Source organism: Argopecten irradians, chromosome 8, assembly GCF_041381155.1.
Source record: "Argopecten irradians isolate NY chromosome 8, Ai_NY, whole genome shotgun sequence".
In the NCBI taxonomy this organism is placed as follows: domain Eukaryota; kingdom Metazoa; phylum Mollusca; class Bivalvia; order Pectinida; family Pectinidae; genus Argopecten; species Argopecten irradians.
This window is the reverse complement of record NC_091141.1, coordinates 11,969,680-11,987,513: the sequence shown is the minus strand read 5'-3', so window position 1 is coordinate 11,987,513 and position 17,834 is coordinate 11,969,680. Positions and strand designations below refer to the sequence as shown.

The 17,834-nt window shown below is 34.2% G+C and overlaps 1 protein-coding gene across 2 annotated transcripts in view; it reads left to right on the top strand.

The window, feature by feature from the left end:
- The window catches only part of LOC138329366 (uncharacterized), a 61,924-nt gene that overhangs the window by 14,866 nt on the left and 29,224 nt on the right, over positions 1-17,834 (top strand). The window contains exons 8-32 of one of the 2 annotated variants that reach the window (XM_069276306.1): positions 638-1,166; positions 1,390-1,615; positions 2,014-2,169; positions 2,645-2,993; positions 3,234-3,528; positions 3,932-4,058; positions 4,535-4,768; positions 5,647-5,856; positions 6,231-6,505; positions 6,821-6,968; positions 7,270-7,488; positions 7,864-8,017; positions 8,412-8,671; positions 9,146-9,172; positions 9,400-9,597; positions 10,291-10,423; positions 10,608-10,645; positions 11,060-11,192; positions 11,904-12,121; positions 12,602-12,757; positions 13,084-13,276; positions 13,596-13,850; positions 14,301-14,518; positions 14,789-14,894; positions 15,147-15,263. In XM_069276306.1, coding sequence (XP_069132407.1) covers positions 638-1,166; positions 1,390-1,615; positions 2,014-2,169; positions 2,645-2,993; positions 3,234-3,528; positions 3,932-4,058; positions 4,535-4,768; positions 5,647-5,856; positions 6,231-6,505; positions 6,821-6,968; positions 7,270-7,488; positions 7,864-8,017; positions 8,412-8,671; positions 9,146-9,172; positions 9,400-9,597; positions 10,291-10,423; positions 10,608-10,645; positions 11,060-11,192; positions 11,904-12,121; positions 12,602-12,757; positions 13,084-13,276; positions 13,596-13,850; positions 14,301-14,518; positions 14,789-14,894; positions 15,147-15,263 — 4,974 coding nt within the window. The remainder of the gene's footprint in view (positions 1-637; positions 1,167-1,389; positions 1,616-2,013; positions 2,170-2,644; positions 2,994-3,233; positions 3,529-3,931; positions 4,059-4,534; positions 4,769-5,646; positions 5,857-6,230; positions 6,506-6,820; positions 6,969-7,269; positions 7,489-7,863; positions 8,018-8,411; positions 8,672-9,145; positions 9,173-9,399; positions 9,598-10,290; positions 10,424-10,607; positions 10,646-11,059; positions 11,193-11,903; positions 12,122-12,601; positions 12,758-13,083; positions 13,277-13,595; positions 13,851-14,300; positions 14,519-14,788; positions 14,895-15,146; positions 15,264-17,834) is intronic. The other variant, XM_069276307.1, reaches the window with a different exon arrangement.

Genomic DNA, 17,834 nt, shown 5'->3' with positions numbered 1-17,834 from the left:
AAAATCCATTTGTAGTCAACATAATTAGTAAATATTATAAATAGGTAAACAATAAAAGAACGAATTACATTGTATTTTTCATTAACAAAAATGATAAAAATTGTTCAAAATGTGACCACAAGGGGTCCCCTTGATACATACGCAAAGTATTGTTACAAAACATCATTTTAGGCCTTTTAATGAAACAAAGTAGATAAAATCACATTTTGAGTAGTAATGTACCTAGACCTATAACACTGCAAAATTTGAAAGAAATTGGAGCGTGGTTAGATTTTGAAACCTCACCTTAAATATCCGCGAAAGAAAGAAAGTTGGTTTACAGTAATTCTCCGGTTGATTGATCATTATCGGAGTAGTTACCATTGTTACCATCCTGTCGCTGACTATCACTACGCCACGCTGTAAAGCAGTGAATTGTCTAAAGTGTCCAAAAAGTTTTATTAAGAACTTTAACTTAGACAATATTCATAAAATTATTGTCTTTAAACTTTTAATTTTGTTTCAGGAATGTGATTGTAACCTCCATGGTACAAAGAAACACAATATTCTGTCTATCTAAACCCTTCTGGTATTTATTAGATATAAAGTTTTATCTTATTTGATATTGATGTTACTTCTGATTTATATTCTATAACAGAACGTAACGTTACAATTTACCCCTGGGATCCTTGCGCCAATCTGTCCGCCATTGCTAATGTCACGAACTCCATGGAAAATCAACCACAACCGAGCAACGTCACTTCCGGAAATAGTACAAACAACGTCACCACTACAGAGACAGATTTACCAGAACTTTTCTGTGTCAACGATACGTACCATATGACATGTGACTGTCCTGGCGATCTGTCTGAAAATTCGACCTACCTTCCCGATAGCTTACATGTCAACTGTAGCTGTCCTATTCTTGATGCGCAAGATTTAACCTCTGACCTTGTGAACTGCTCGTGCTTGAATACTACAATGGATGATGTTTCCAACTGTACTTGTGTGTTCGATATTTCCTACAATTTCCCAACAGACCCCTATTATGAGATAGTTGTTGACAGATATGACATAGAGAAAATTTGTACATCTGCAACCCAGGACGACCCGATACCAGTTAATTATAACTGTGAGCATGAACAGGCATTAGAAGAATGGCCACTTCCGTTTGAGCACAATGATACGTAAGTTCATCCACTATGATATTATATCATTCTAAAGGCAAATTTTGACTCTTAGTTAAGTGATGATTGCCATATTTATTAAAGATCCAAGCCAAGCATATTTCTGAAACCGTTTTTGTTATGATACACCATCTAAAAAGTAGCAAATGTAGCAGCAATCATGAAATGTAAACCTGACTGTTTAAAGTTTAGTAAATATAAAGTGTTTTCTTCCTTATTTCAGTGTAACCTTTGACCTCTCTACAACAAATGGCGGATACGTACAGTATGTTGATAGAGACCATAATGTCACAAAACGATATAACCTTGTGGGCAGAACTTTTAGTAATACATATACCGTCCGGTTTGACTTTGTTATTCCACGACACTGCCACCTTGACCCCTTACCCTCTAACCTCTGCAATGAAGATGACCTCGACACCCTTTCTGTACCAGACATTACGTCAAACGTGAGTAGTATGTCATTATGCTGACTTTTTTATTTCTATTTCACGAAGCCGTAAGATTCGTAGTCTCACCATTGTTGAAATGTTGAAATCAAGTGAGGAATATCTGGTGACACATAGAGAAAAAAATTAGTCCAAAACACTTAACAGATTTAGTCAACAGGAGGAGGTAAAATTGAAATCATATACAGGATAGTGAATACGTTTGACGATGGCGATTTATATTGAACTATCATGCAACCTAGAACACAATTGAAGACATGCTTTAACAAGCAAAACTGATGATTTATCCCTTTGTTGTCATAAATACCATTATCTTTATAGACACTGATGGAATATCTGTGAAGGAAAATAATGATTTAAATTAAGACATTTTCCCATTTTTCTATTTATTGTGTTAGATAAATGCAACGTTTTCCTGGTTTGGCTGGTATGACGAGCTGGCAGGGATCGGTCACTATCATTACGAGGTGTTTGTTCTACAGTCGGACGGTACAAACCTTACAGAGGGCGCTGTTGTCTACAGCAGTAGCATATTATCCCAAGACACATATAGTGTGGGTATCAGACCTATATTTCTTTTAAAAACTTTAATGAATCAGTGTTTAGAACTAATATTCAAGTTAAAAACCAAAACATAATTTCCATGGTTTTATTAACTACCTTTGGCAATATACACTCTTTGAGGGAAGGTGATTTCGCAATTTGATGACAATGACAATTAACATTTCCCCACTATTAAAGACTATACCGAAGGAGAATGTAATTAGCATGACATTGAGTCCAATCCTCGGGTGTTTTAATGTTATCATTATTTCTATGCAATAACTGTTTTATAAGAACATTAACAGTATCGATTAATCTGAAATGGTTTGTTTTATTTTGAAAAAAGCAGTATTGGAATAAATTTGTAATGGGGGATCTCTGGGCGCGTTACTCACAAATTTACTGATTTTATAACTGAGCCATTTAGTATAACGTCAACTTTCTCATTTCTTTCTTTACAAACCAGTTTCACTTTTCTATTTACAGGATCACTTTCTTTATCCACATCCGGGAATGTTCTCGATTATCTTCTCTGCATTTGACAAGGGAGGTAACCATCGCAGTATGAGGCGTCTGTCGCTATTTGATGACCAGTCCAGAGTCAATGTCATGCCACAGGCCGACACATATGTAGCAACAGCGTCGGTTACAACTAACTACACATGGCTAACTATAGAAACACAGAATATAAATGTCACGTGGGTCGGACGATTTGTAAATTCCCGCCATGACGCCGCTCATTGGCTGCGTTCTGTGGAACCACATGTTGGAGTCGAGGAAGACCTTGATGACCATGAAGGTCATAGGAATATTAATTTCACCGATAACGTCAGAGGCACGTTGTTTTGTTTGTTTTTTTAAATATGTATGGTCAATATTTTGCATTTTGTTACTTGATATTTGCTTATATCACTATCGAATATTTTTTCATCATCTTTACAACGTTTGGCGTTTTATCCACTACATTATTATGTATGGTGGTTATACTTTCTATTTGTTTCCAAGAATAGAAAGCAAATTGCAATGAAAACGCCCATGACATTAAACATAGAACATCGTTTCGCTATCCTTTCAGGTATCGTGCGATTCGAAATCGCCACTGAACATGAAATGTACACCGGTGTCAACTTAAATAACTTCACCAATACGTCTGAATTGTACGAGGAAGGGGCGCAGGTCAATATTTCGATGGAAGATGGCGACAAGCTGAACATTATGGTCAGGGCCTATGACGTCATTGGGACATACTGGCAGGATGATATTTACATCATACAGGACGTGTCTCCTCCTCTTATAGAGGATCTGTGGCTAACACGAGGGAACCGTCTCAACATCAGCGTCCACTCATTGGAGGAGCTGACGGAAATGACGTAAGGATACCACGGAAGTTACAAAAGTTCAGAATCAGACAGATGACACCATATTCTTATCGCTTACCACTTAAATATACAGATTTGAAGAAAATCCTTGTATAAAGTAACATTTTAGTGTTTATATCACCTAGTCATTTCTTTTGAATCGATCATTATATACATTGTATATCTATTTTTATTATTCTTTTTACGGACTCTGGTGTTATTTTTATCAACTGCTGATTATTTAGTTACAGCATTACTTGCTTTTAGGCTGTCTTATCATTCGTATATCTCAGGTTTTGATACTTGATACATTTTTTTCGTTCGTTATATATAATTTACATATATGTATATCATATTACCATACACTTTTCAGCATTTATTGTCAATTATATCACTTAATCCTACCTTTAAACAGTGTAGAGTGGCTGGTGTATGACTACCACAGCGGGATGCACTCGGTACAATGGCGGCTGTTTGATAACTTCACAGGAGAGGAGGTACAACATGGAATGGACTGGTTGATAGCACAAGGAAACTCAGAGGTGGTCAATTTTGTTTCTTTTCATTGTTTTTATAAACAATTCGCATTGATAACGTGTCCACGTGAATGATTGCATATTCGAGATAAACCATCTTGTTGTCGATCTCATAACATGGTTGAAAATATGACATTCGAAGAATGGATATTGGTCTTCTTTGCTGGCACCGGATTCGTTATTCAAACTCAAAACAATTTTTTTGTGGTTGTGAAATCATGTTTCGATCTGTTTTTTATTGTCTCGAAATTGTTATTTATTTGTTCATTTTTGAATCCCGAATAAGGTGCTGGTACCGGATTCGTTATTCGAATCCCGAATACGGTGCTAACTTGATATTGCCCTAAAACAATGGTATGCATATTCTTTCACTAAAATTTGCTCATCATTTAATAAAGTTATTATTTGAAAGATTATTAATATTTACTAGATGTTTTCCATATTATATCATTTTGATTATTATTATCTAATTTGGAATATAGAATCTGACTGATTGTGAGAGTCAGTATGCGTCCTACCCAAGGGGAGCTAACTGTTACTGTACGCGTTACTCCGGATGTTACCACCAACACTACCATGTCAAGCCACAACTGGTGGGGGATCCTACAAAAGGTGGGGTTTACACGGGCAAGGAGAGGGGAGTCCATAACCATGACTACGTGTTTGAAGTGACGGCAACCAACAACGCATTAGTCAATAGTACTCTCTCTTTTAAGGTAAATATTTCATTAGGTTACGCGTTCGTATACTGTCACTATATATTATATAAAAAAAAGTTGTTTAATACAAGCAAACTGATATTGAATTGTTATATTTGATAAGCACAAAACATAAAAAACACGTACCATACATCATATTTACCAAATTTTCTGAAAGGAAAACGTCACATTATCTGATTTAGAACTCTTCCAAATAACACTAGATAAAATCCGTCTCAATTTGAGTTGAGAAATGGGTTACAAAAAAGATAAAGAAAAAACATTCATCAGAAAGATGTTACCTTTCCGATATTGTAACGTGACCCTACCCAAATTTGAACACTTTTTGATGATAAGGATAATAAATAAAAAATATTACGTGTGCTTGAATCCATTTTTTTCTTAACATAAATAAATGCCTTTTGTTTTAATTTCATGATTCGTTTACTTGTCAGAAGTGCATATATACGAGTACCGAAAATGAAATACCACCTAAATATGGTTTGATTAATAAATGTCTTCACATGATAAAACATGCTTGAATTCATTTAAAGAAAATTCAAACCTTTTCCATTCATTTAAGTCACATAACTTTCAAAATATTTCATTCAGAAATTATTTTCTTGGTTTTGGTTTTTTTTTTTTAATATTTGGTGTTTTAAGGGTTGTCACACGACGTCGTTTCTGGGGTCTTTCACAATTTCATATAGTTTATGTTTAAATAGGGATACTAAGCAACAGGAAAGAAAATAGCCAAAAAATGTTCAATTTTGGGTTGCGTTCCTATTTAGGTAGCGTATGGGTAACTTATGTATACTCAACTATTGTATTTCCATTTCAATTTTATCGGATTGTAAAATACCGAATATCATTGGCTACTTTTTAATTTGTTATAGATAACTATTGATACCACACCTCCACATATTGGATATGTTATGGAAGGTCAGCGGGGTCAACCGGAAGTGGATTTCCAACAGGATCTGGTCTTCCATACTTACTGGGACGGATTCTTTGATAAAGAGAGTGGTGTTTTGATGTATCAATATGGCGTAGATCAGGAGTGTATTCAGGGAAACAAATTCCAGGCGAACGGCCGAGGAGAAATGGTATGGAAAAAACATTTACATACTATTAATATTTCAATTAAAGTAAAATCCTTTTCTTTCATTTACAAATTATTATCCTTAAAAGGAAAAGGAATGTCCAAAACAAACGTTGAATAATGTTTAACCCTTGTAGATGTAACAGAGTACATGATAGTAGTTTTACTATATCTATGATCAAACCTTTTTGATAATTTATAATAATTTTATCTAAAAGTTGTCTGCTCTTCCGAGTAACTAGGTGATATATCTACGTAGTTATCCACTGATCATGAATCGATAGATCTAATAATATTACATGACCTTGTATGTTATGGATTTTGAAGAAACATGCAGAATTTGCGTTGTTAACTAATTAATTATTACATAAATTTAAGATACATGAGACCTATGGTACCTCGGCGTTGATCAATGTAACAACAGAGGGAACATATCATGTGACAGTGGTAGCCTACAATCGAGCCATGGAAAAGTCCGAACCGGTCTGTTCTGACGGTATCACCATAGTAACGACAGTGCCGAATGTTGTTGAGGTTGTTGTCAAGGGAGGAAAGGTCAAAGGTGGTGTTGTTAGGGACAGTGAAGACCAGGTGTGGATTCTTAATAGGAACAGGACACGTAATCAGGTCATGGATCCTACAACGGACTGCAGGTAGGGTTTACATAATAATGGTGAAATAATGACTCACATTGAAATAAAATAGAAAAGCTGAAACCTGCTCATGAATAATGAATACAAAAACTCCGATGGAAGTATTACTATAGGGCCATTTTTTTATGGAATCTTTTTTATTTGCATGGACAAGACTTTTTTTTCTTTTGTTTTTATTCATTTTAAAACAGTTTTAGACAATGCAATATAAGCAAAAAGGGGCACAAAAGAATAGAAACATTATATAATATTTTCTTAATAAAGAATACTTTGATCATTATCATTTTGCTGTATCATGACTGGTTTTTTTCTCAGGGACAGGGCAACACTGATAGATGACATATCGTTGGTACCGATCAACCGATACCAGAATGGTACCAATGTATTAAGTTCCAATGGAGATTGCTTAGCCTCTCTTCCAGCGCCTAATTCAACAACTACCGTCCTAGGGCGGACTAACAATGTGTGTACTTTATTTTATACTATTTCTCTGAATGAATATTTACAATTGGAGGTTATGCTACAACTAAAATGTTTTCTCTCTTTCTCAACTTTTATCTGCCATCAAAATGTCTTCATATATTGAAATGCTCACTTAGTAACGTTTTCATACGGTAAACAGAATACAGAAAATTATATGTTCAATATCGTCATTTTTTATAACTATACTCATACATTATCTGTTATATTAATTTTTATTGTTTTGCATTTCAGGGGCGACTTACTCCAATTTATAATCAATTTTATTAATTATTATATTACAGCTTGACATATCCTGGACTATTTCGTCTAATGATAGTGTTGTGTTTGATTACGAGATTGGTCTCTCCACAATACAAACTAACCCTGTACCAGACTTATACTCCTTTATCTCCACCAATCATCATACACATAGCCGTATCAGACATCCGGATCTTGTAGAAGGAGTCATGTTTTATGTACTAGTCAGAACTACCAGCAAGGCGAACGCTCATGTCTTACAAGTAAGTATATGTTGCTTCATCAAGTTAGGAGAACTCACTTTTTAGATGTCAATAAAAAATGTTAATTGGAATATAGGTTGTAATAACGAATATGTGCGTAAAGGAGCATTATTCATAAATAAAAAGTTTATACAATTTTAATTTGTTTGTAACTTATTTTCCATATATAACGTAGGTCAAGGTAAACGTTTAATTAATACAAATAATAGTATATACACAAATATTTTAATTCTTAAAATGATTTCATATGTGCTGCGACCATATTTAAAAATGATTTAACTGAAGTATTGAATGGAATTACAATTTTTCGTTTTGATTACAATTGAAATGATCGCGAAATGTGAAAACAATATATGTCTTTCTGATTATTTCTAGAGCATCGGTCCAATGATAATCGACACAACACCACCTGATATAACAGGCCCGATTACCCTGGAATACAACGCGGGTTATCTGGTCACGTGGTGGGCTACTGATGCTGTAACTGACACGGAGGAGCCTTACAACCTCAATTATCAATATGCCATAGGTAATGATAGTTTTGAATTAACGATTTAAAATATCATAAAATAAGTAGAATATCGCTTTCATTCAAAATCTACGTACAAAAGACTTGATAGTTTGATATGAAGTGTTATTTAGCCATACATTGTTGTGTCCTTGAAACAAAGAGAAAGAACTACTTGTTTAGAATCCGCTACAAAAACGGAATATTGCAGTTCTGTTTAGACTTATGTCTTTGCATTAAATATTATTATTTTGACGTGCCAGGTAGCTCGAAAATAATACGCACGTGAATGAAAAATCAATTAAGAAATAATATTTTAAAACAATAATGATAAAACGAGCATAGACGTATTTAATCACGTTTGACGTATACATTATCTGTCTGCTAATATAATGTTTTGGTTTTTTATTGAAAGGTCACTCGAGTTTCACCACCGATATACAGGGATATGAGGACATACGAGAAGGGTCTACCTGCTTCTTTGATCATTATCCGCCTACCTGTACTGCTGTAGATATATCTAAACTAGCCTGGGATCTCCATGGTCACCATACTTATTACGTCACGTTAAAGGTCCAGAATACAGCTGGATTATATTCTACTGCCTCGTCGGAACCGTACACACATGACGTCATGTTACCAACACCTGGCAGCGTGTTGGAAATTTCTGTTGAGGTAATTCCAAATAATGATTAGCCTCATATATCATAAATGAAGAAACTAAATTGCAGGTTTCATCGTTACTTAAAGTAAATTATATAAAGCGAGGAAAGGCATGATATAATTTTCATTTGCACAGGACCCTCGAACGCATTTTTTCAAGACCCTATTCCATACAAACAACACAAACTCATTGCTGGGGTACGGCCACAGATTTTTAATTTTCATTCACACAGAGACCCTTGAACGCAATATGTTTCATCGACATCTTTGGTGATACATCGACGATTCTCTTTCTTTTACCATAATACTTAATTCATGTGAGTTGCAAATATTTTGATACAATCTATATATGACGTACATCTATTTATTGGCATAAAATACGTCAATGTTCTTCTTTTGTCAATTATGTAATAGACGTTTTTGTTTTTTCAACCCATATACATTGCAATCTATGTAATGTTTTTATTTTATCATTGACCATTTCAGGCCACTTCACCTAATGAAATGTGGAAGGTAACATTCTTACTAATTTGTCATTAATTTAAAGTTACAACTCCTTCTGTCACATCTATTTTATAAAATCAGTCGTGATGAATACACTGTTTATTTATTTTCGTCAAAATTGAGAGATTGTTGGGTTTTTTTTTCTTTTTACATCTCTTTTAGATATTCCTGATTATTTATATGACATTTTGATTTTTTTAAATTGAAATAAATGATACAGTGTTTCCGTTTCATAGGACATTCAAGACATTGACTTCCAGAATGACATATCTAACCTGCGTGTGAAATGGAAGGGCTTTTCTCCCTCTCACCTTAACGTTACGTACACAGTATCTGCCGGTACCACAAAGAACTCCTCGGATATGTTCGGACCTCTGTATGTAGGATACGAGACCACATACCTAATAGAAGGATTACAGATGGAACAATTGGAGGTATCAATGTAGAAATTCAATGTTATCAAAGTTATTCTTGTAATTCCGCTTAACATGACCCCTTGCTTTGAATTGGAACATTTCGGGACATACTGCTAGACGTTTATAATTCCGAATGAATCACACCGAATATTTCGTAGGCTACACAGTGATTGGCTTACCATAGGGATCATGCTGAGGTGACCCCGAACTGGATAATTTTAGATCTTGTATTGGAGCATCGAAGTGGAGCGGAATTTCAATTATGATTTTAATTAGACTGTGGAGAAGTTATGTGTCGATGAAAATTCGAGATTGGTTACCTCGGTTTCATTCATTACCATTCCGAGATGATAAAATCTATCATAATTATCCTTCCATTATAAAAAAAAACGTAGTAGTGTAAGCATACCTATTACAATGAATGTCTATTCTTTGTTTTGTTTTTAGCATGATGTAAAGAAAATGTCGTTACATATTACGAATTAAACATTTTACCGAGTGACCTTATCTTTTGCTTTGAATTCATCTGATGTAAACACATTTTAATGCAATTGATCAATATAACCATTTAATGTGTTTTGATAGTTTTAAAATGATTTGACCTCGAAAATGCAAATCCAAATTGAATGCATTTTAAACTTTAATTGTGGTCGTAACGGTATAGTGTTTGATTGATAAGTTACATGATATAATGTATGATTCTGATTGTAGACTTACTACGTCACGGTCGAGGCCAACTCATCCGCCGGAAGTGTCACTATGGCGTCAGATGGAGTTACTATAGTGTCATCAATATTTGAGCCTAACATTCAAATCATGGACGGTTCAAGCTGTCTGGACGAAGGTTAGCTTCATTATCTACTTAACCAAACATTGACAATTTTAGAATTAATTCAATAGTGTCCTCAATTAGTTACTGTCAGCATGAGTTTTGTATGGAAGGAACTATTTTTTTTCAAATATTTATCATTTTTAAAGGAAATAATACGTTATGTGGATGTTTAAATAAACAAACATATATTATACAGGTGAACACCAGCAAATGTCGAACAGTAGCCGGGTAAAGGTCAGTAATTTGGCTTAAAATCATTTGCTGTTCATTCTTCAGTGGTACTTGACTGTGACATTAACTTTGAATATAAACATACGAAACCTTTAATTTTATATTATTACTTTTTCCTTGTTTTTTATACTAAATCCGACTTTCTGATTGGCCTATTCTCTTTTCTGTATACGTCTATGAAGTAAAAATCCGAGAATGTCACAATAGAGACATCGAAGTTGCGTATTAATTTGGAAAAAATAAACCCTTGCGAAATCACTGGAATCGTACATTTAACATATTTTATTTTATCAAGTAGTCAGAAAAAGTATCTATACAATAAAATTGCATTCCTACCCCGATGAATTCAAAACGAAATAGTTACAACAATGCATAAATAAACGCGTTTTAATGCAAAACTAATAATACTTTTTATAGGATGGACGTCTGTGTGATCTGGACTACCAGTCGTCTACTTTCAATATAGACGCCCACTGGACCATTCCTGATAATCTGACAGCCTTCATCACAAGGGCGACATGGTCTGTGGAGGAACGTTCGCCCTTCTTTGGTATGTATACCTTAATATTTGTACATGTTATTAGCGATATCGTTTTTGAATCATCAATGCCCAAATACATACCATCGTAAATCCTGAGCTTTAATATCAATTTTTCAGTTGAATTTAAGAGAAAATAGAGTTACTTTTAACAATTTATTGAAATGCAAAAAGAAAAAAAAAGAAAAGTAAAGGTAGAACCAGGTCAGAATAATGTTCGACGAATTGACAAAAGTTATTAACAAAACATACATATTTACTACCCGATGCAAGCAGGATGATATATTATCAAATAAGCATTCACATACACACATGTAGTTGTATCGTAGACATCGCCGACGTTGGTTGGTTGTATTAACGTTCTAAAAACTGTTCAGCATGTTTGTGTAGGTCTCTTGTCCTTTTTATAATATCATCTCTCATAAAATGTCCTAACCGAGACACAGAACAAACTTGCACCATCAACTCACACATTTTATCCAGTTAAAAATAACAATGGGCTAATCCGTCCGTCCTACTCCTTTTGAGGTAAACATGATTAAAAAAACTACCACTTTTATAGACTAATGTGTGTTCTGGCCAGGGGACAGAATCCAGAACATATCTCACGGGAGAGCACTCAATTTATGACAGAAATTGAGAAAAGAAAACATTCCAAATGAAGTCGTCTCTCAAGATCTTCAAGATCTTGCAATGAGGCAACATATACAATTCTCTTTCCAGATATATGGTATCAGTTCCTGGACTTCGTCCCCACCGATACACTATTCAGTACCAGAGCTTGGTCCTTGTTACTACAGCCCGGCAGGAGATACCGGTCTGCCGTCAGGTTCTGTGCAGGAGAAATCTGTTACCAGTCCCGATACAGTTCCGGTGTCACTGTTATTCCAAGTCCACCTGTCACAAGTCCTGTCTCTGTTGGCGTCAAGGGCAACAACACGGTAAGAAGTATAATATAGTCGAATGATCATTAACTTACACATTACACTCGAGGTTTCAGATGTCGTCGAAGTGTTCATTGCATTTGTTATATTTTACTTTGACAGGGATACATCTTATTAAGTACGGGCGCTTCTGCTTCTGAATTTCCAAGAATGTTTTCCTGATTAAACATTCTGAACCGTTAATGATGTCTTAAAACCTTTGTATAAACACACTTTAATAATTATGTAATGTAGTAAGTTACGAGACATTGTCTTAGTGAGCAAAAATAACTCATTTTGGATAATTCTTATCAAATTAAATCAAATTTTAATAAAATCTTAAAGTGACGCGGTTTTGGGAAGACCTCAAAAAACAATTCTTTAGATTTTTTCATAATTGGACTAGAATTACAACCCGATGCCTTTGGCATGGCATCTATAGGGATCAATGTCCAAAAGGTTGCATATAAAGAAATTGTGTGTCTGTGTTTTGCAAAGGTCGCAACATTCGAGCGTTTCTATGACCCCGATATTGAGGAATACACTCAGGCACGTGACATAGTGTACAAATATAGCTGGGCGTTGGCAGATGGGTCACATGATAACTCATTGTTGTCATCGTGGAACGATACATTTGAAATGAACACAACGCACGTGAGTATATGAAACCAACTGTTATCTGTTGTATTCTGACATTTATCTAAACAATAAAAAATGAGATGAGAAAAAGTAAGAATACATTCAAACAGTTTCCTTTTTAGTAATGCGCTCTTATCAAATCAAGAATAATTTCATAATACGTCATTTCTTTTTCGAGAAAATAAGAGTCTACAATGACAATATCCGTCGTCACCAATTCTGATACATTCTATGTAGTTATGAAGCCATCATATTATCATGCACACCTTTCTTACAATTCTACGATATTTATGACGGAGCAAAACAAATATTATTAAGGTACATCTACCCTTTCCTTATAGGTTATAATCGCATTGCCACCTACTGACGTCTACGTGGCTACAACCTGCATCCGGGTCATTGTGATGGGGTACACTAAGGTCAACATTAGTGGAACGGTATCAGCTGACGTTTCTGGTTGTACGGAACCACGATTTGATTATATCATATCAGCCACCGTATTAGACGCCGTTGGATTACCATTTTATGACGAAGGTATTAAATGATATTTGTTCAAAGACATGTTTTTCTAGTACTTCCAAAACCTTCCTCTGTAGCTTCATCACAAAGTGTTTTCATTGTATGTTTCAAGAGCGTTGCATATACTATTCTTCAACATCATTAATAAGTTTCTATAATTTTGGAGACGCACTGGCTAAGTGGTTCAAGTAACAGATAACTGTGACGTCATTATCACAACAACTCGTAATAAATCAATTACGGTATTAGCAGCTTTCTCTTACACAGTTCGTCCTTAAATGACTTTAAATGGCTCTAAATTTTATACACATCGTTAACCTCCTTTCTCATACAGACGGGTCTCCAGTTGAAGACACGGGCCGCGAAATACACCTATCTGAGAACGCAGCATGGACAGAGGAGGATCGCGATTATACGCCATACACGAACCTGCTGTCGGCGGTATGGCCTCGTCTGATGTATGACGAGTACACGTGGGCGGTTCTTATTGTCACAGACATGGCACACATCAAAGGATTCACGGATACCTATACAGAACATCTCACAGACCTCTGTTCTCATCCAAACACTATCAAGTGCAATACAACACGTGGGTTTTAACGATACGTTTTTGCGAAAATCATTCAATCTTGCTTTTCATTGGATTAAATTCAGACCACTGGTACATAGCGTCAATCAAAAAGCTTAGAATTTTGCAGAGATTATCAAAGTAGATTGATTTATAAGGATTAATTTAAATATGATTTTATCCTATGTATATATAACACAAAAATCATTAAATACATTAATAGATAAGGATTTCATGTTTTTGGTTCAAATAAGGGATAACATTTCAAAAAGGACGCTGAAGAACCCATTTGGGCACCAAACCTTAAGTTCATATGTTCCTGTGCTAATCACTCCTAAAAAGTGGTCATATTTGGGTATATAAGTCTATTAAAACAATTTAGAAAGCAGATACTGCGCATTCATTCACTTGTTTATTTAATCCTTTTGGTAGTTCAAATGATATCAAGATACGTAATGTTTGTATTTACAGGTAATAAATTCGTCAACGTGCCTTTCTCAGAAGGACAACTTCAACACGGCAAAAGATACATGATATGTATACATGCAGAGTCTGCTACAAAAGACCAAGAAATCTGGGAGCTGTCATTAAACCAGACAACAGATTGTAGCGATGGGGTAACTGTTGATGTAACTCCACCTCAGGCTGGGCAGGTTTGGATTGGACAGGAGATACACATTCACTATCAGGTAGACACCCTTTACCTTTTATTCTGTTTTATTAAATAAAGAACAATTATTTTGCTAAGTAAGTATACGGATTTCTGTTCACCACTTGAAATTCACAAATTTCGCGAGAGTTCTAATGCGAATTCAAAATAATTATGCTTCATTATTTGCCGCTGTCCAGTTGGCATTCAATCTCGCATAATTGCCCACTGAATACAGTTCATATGTAAAAGTACAACATAAACGTCTTGACGTCCCCTAAATTGTAACATATCATTTTTTATTTTTCAGACATCAATTTATGATATGTCAATAAACTGGAAGCCATTCATTGACGTAGAGGAGTTCGGGTTCACGCCTCATTTTACTGGCATTAAGTCCTACTGGGTGTCGATAGGTTAGTTTTTAAAGATTTATAAAAATATAGTTAACTTTGACGTATAATCTCAAAATGTTTTCAATACCAGATGTTTCACAGATGAAAGATAGGTTTAGCGAGGAAAAAAAACAGACGAAAAAAAAGAAATTAAAAGAGAAATTGCCAGCTTATATATATAACTTATACCTTCTATGAAACAAAGTCAATATAAATCTGACTTTTTTTACCTCTTGAGTCATACAATTGCACTATTTCTATCGTTACTTACAGGAAGCCACCCGTTCGGACAAGACATTATACAGCTAACGAATGTTGGTGTCGTCGAGCATGTTACGATTCATGGACTACAATTACAAAATGGACATACTTACTATGCTACTGTACAAGGTATGTGAGAATTCGTACAATGTATTCATAACAAGAACGTGTACATATCGTATTCCAATTCTTAGATGGTGTTAAATCTATATTAAAACCTCCTCTCTGAATTTCATTAATTTTAATGAAATATACAATATAACTTCAATTTAGTAAGGTGATTTATTGACCTGAAATATTTCAGTCATATATTATGTTGCTTTTTGATCTGAAAATACAGCAAGACAGCTTCTTAAGTTTGATGTAATTTATTTGGCGTCCTGGTAAGAAGTCACAACATTCACAAGTACAATATAAATGACACAATACACATTTACACAAGATCTCTAACATATTAGTGTATTGGGATAGCAGATATCCTACTAATACAATGAGTACCATTTACAGAGAAATGAACTACAATAGAGATCAATGATGTACAAAGAGAATGTATGAAACTTTACAATTAAAGTTAAGAATTGAGGTTACACAATTAAAGAAATGTACATTAGAATGGGGAATAATTAGCTGAATCATTATAAGACAGAACTTTAAGATATGTAAATATACAAATAAATTCTCAGGGGGGAAAATTAGCTTTATCACATAGAATTAAGTGATACAGAGTTAAATGGTAGAACTGTACTTGGCATGTGAAAGGTAATACTAGACTATTAAATTATATGGAAACAACAGACAAATAATGACACATATAGAAATACAAATACACAACAATAACAAAATAATATTGCATGGGCCAACCATGTTTGTCATGGGGGCAGCCATGTTTGTTTACACACTCATGATCAAATGTTGACATAATAAGGACCACTTCCGGTCACAGTATAAATGGAAAGTGAGTTGAAACGTCATATAAAATCATAATAAAAAGATATGAAAAATTTATCATTCAATACAATAAAAGTATTTACAGGAATCAGAATAAATGCTTACTCTTTGGAATATAGAAATGCACTATTTCCTATAGACTATAATATCAAAATGGTCTAGAGTAAATCTGTATTATGAAAAACATGCTTGATGCGAATCAAGGTGCGAAAGGTTAATTTATAACATTTTATAGCAATCAGAACAGCTTTGCGCATAAGGATCAAATTTGGAATAAATTAATCATTACCTGTATAATAATTAACATGTCGATGAAGGTGACATGCATTGTAAATTGTTTGATTGGTGATTTTTGGTCACAATACAACATTGTTGATCAGTTTCAATTTCGAGTCGGAAATGCAAGGGAGACAATTCCACTAGTACTAATAGATAACTCTGAGGGCGCGCGACAGTAATTCACTGAAGCACATTAATAATTTGGAATATGTATTTTTGAATAATACTGAATATCAATTTAAACTAATGCTAAGCCTATTATTTATATCTTGAACAATTTCTAACTGAGAAATTGTTTAACAATATCAAATGCTATGATTTACAATCAAGTATAGTAAAATTAATTATTCGACAAGAAAAATAAAGAAAGATTTATATACAGTACATTAAATACAGTATCTGTAACACACAACTAGAACAATCAAATAATAATAAAAGAGATTACATAGAAAATTGTACCAAAGTTTAAATCATAAGGAATGTACATATAAAAAATATAAAATGCTCACCTGAAAATACAGCAAGACAGCTTCTTAAGTTTGATGTAATTTATTTGGCGTCCTGGTAAGAAGTGAAGTATTTCGGCCAGGGACGCGTATATACAAACTTGCTATCTTCGTCAGGTGAGAATCTGATTGGTCAGTTATCATAAGACCGCGTGGGTTTAACACCTTTAGCTTAATTGACCAGCGTACTGGCTTATTACATAATACGTAGCGTGGACAGTCCGTTCTCAACGGCCGTAAACAATAACTTGTTTGTCATGGTTAAAAGCCACAAAGTGACGCGTACAAAAGATACATTAAGAAAAAGGTTACTCTATACAATTAGCCAGCTTACACATCCTATTTGAGATGTTCTCAGGTACCAGGTAAATCCTTATGTCTATAGAGACAGATTTGAGTTATTTACTTGAGAACTTAGCTAAATGGAAATTTCACAGGATTCCTTAAGCTGACACTAATACGATGTAATCGTTAGCAAATTACAGAGAAAAATAGAATTCTAATTTGTAACATTGATTTGCTAAATAACATTTTGTGTTTTATTTCAAAAACAAAGTTTTAAATGAATATAATTTGATTTTTAATTAAATATAAGTTTTATAGAAAATCGCAGATTTTCCTTATGAAATATCCCTATTGGTTGAAAAAAATCTTTGTCCCCAAAGATTGAACATGTTAAGGAAACAAAAATGGTAAGCAACAGTTGCAAAAGAATAATCATCTCATGAAAGGGAGATAACTGTTGTACTGTACAATAAAAAAAAATAAGGCAATACCACATTCTGATAAGCATATCAGACGAAGTTTCAAAATATTACATGTACATGTGGTATAACACTGCCTATACAAGGCTTGTTTACATCAAGTGACACTTGAAAAACACAGAAATACAATGCTTTGTAAGAAGTCATGTCAGAATGTACGTATTACAATGTCCTTGCATTTGATAACTATTATTGCAATAGTT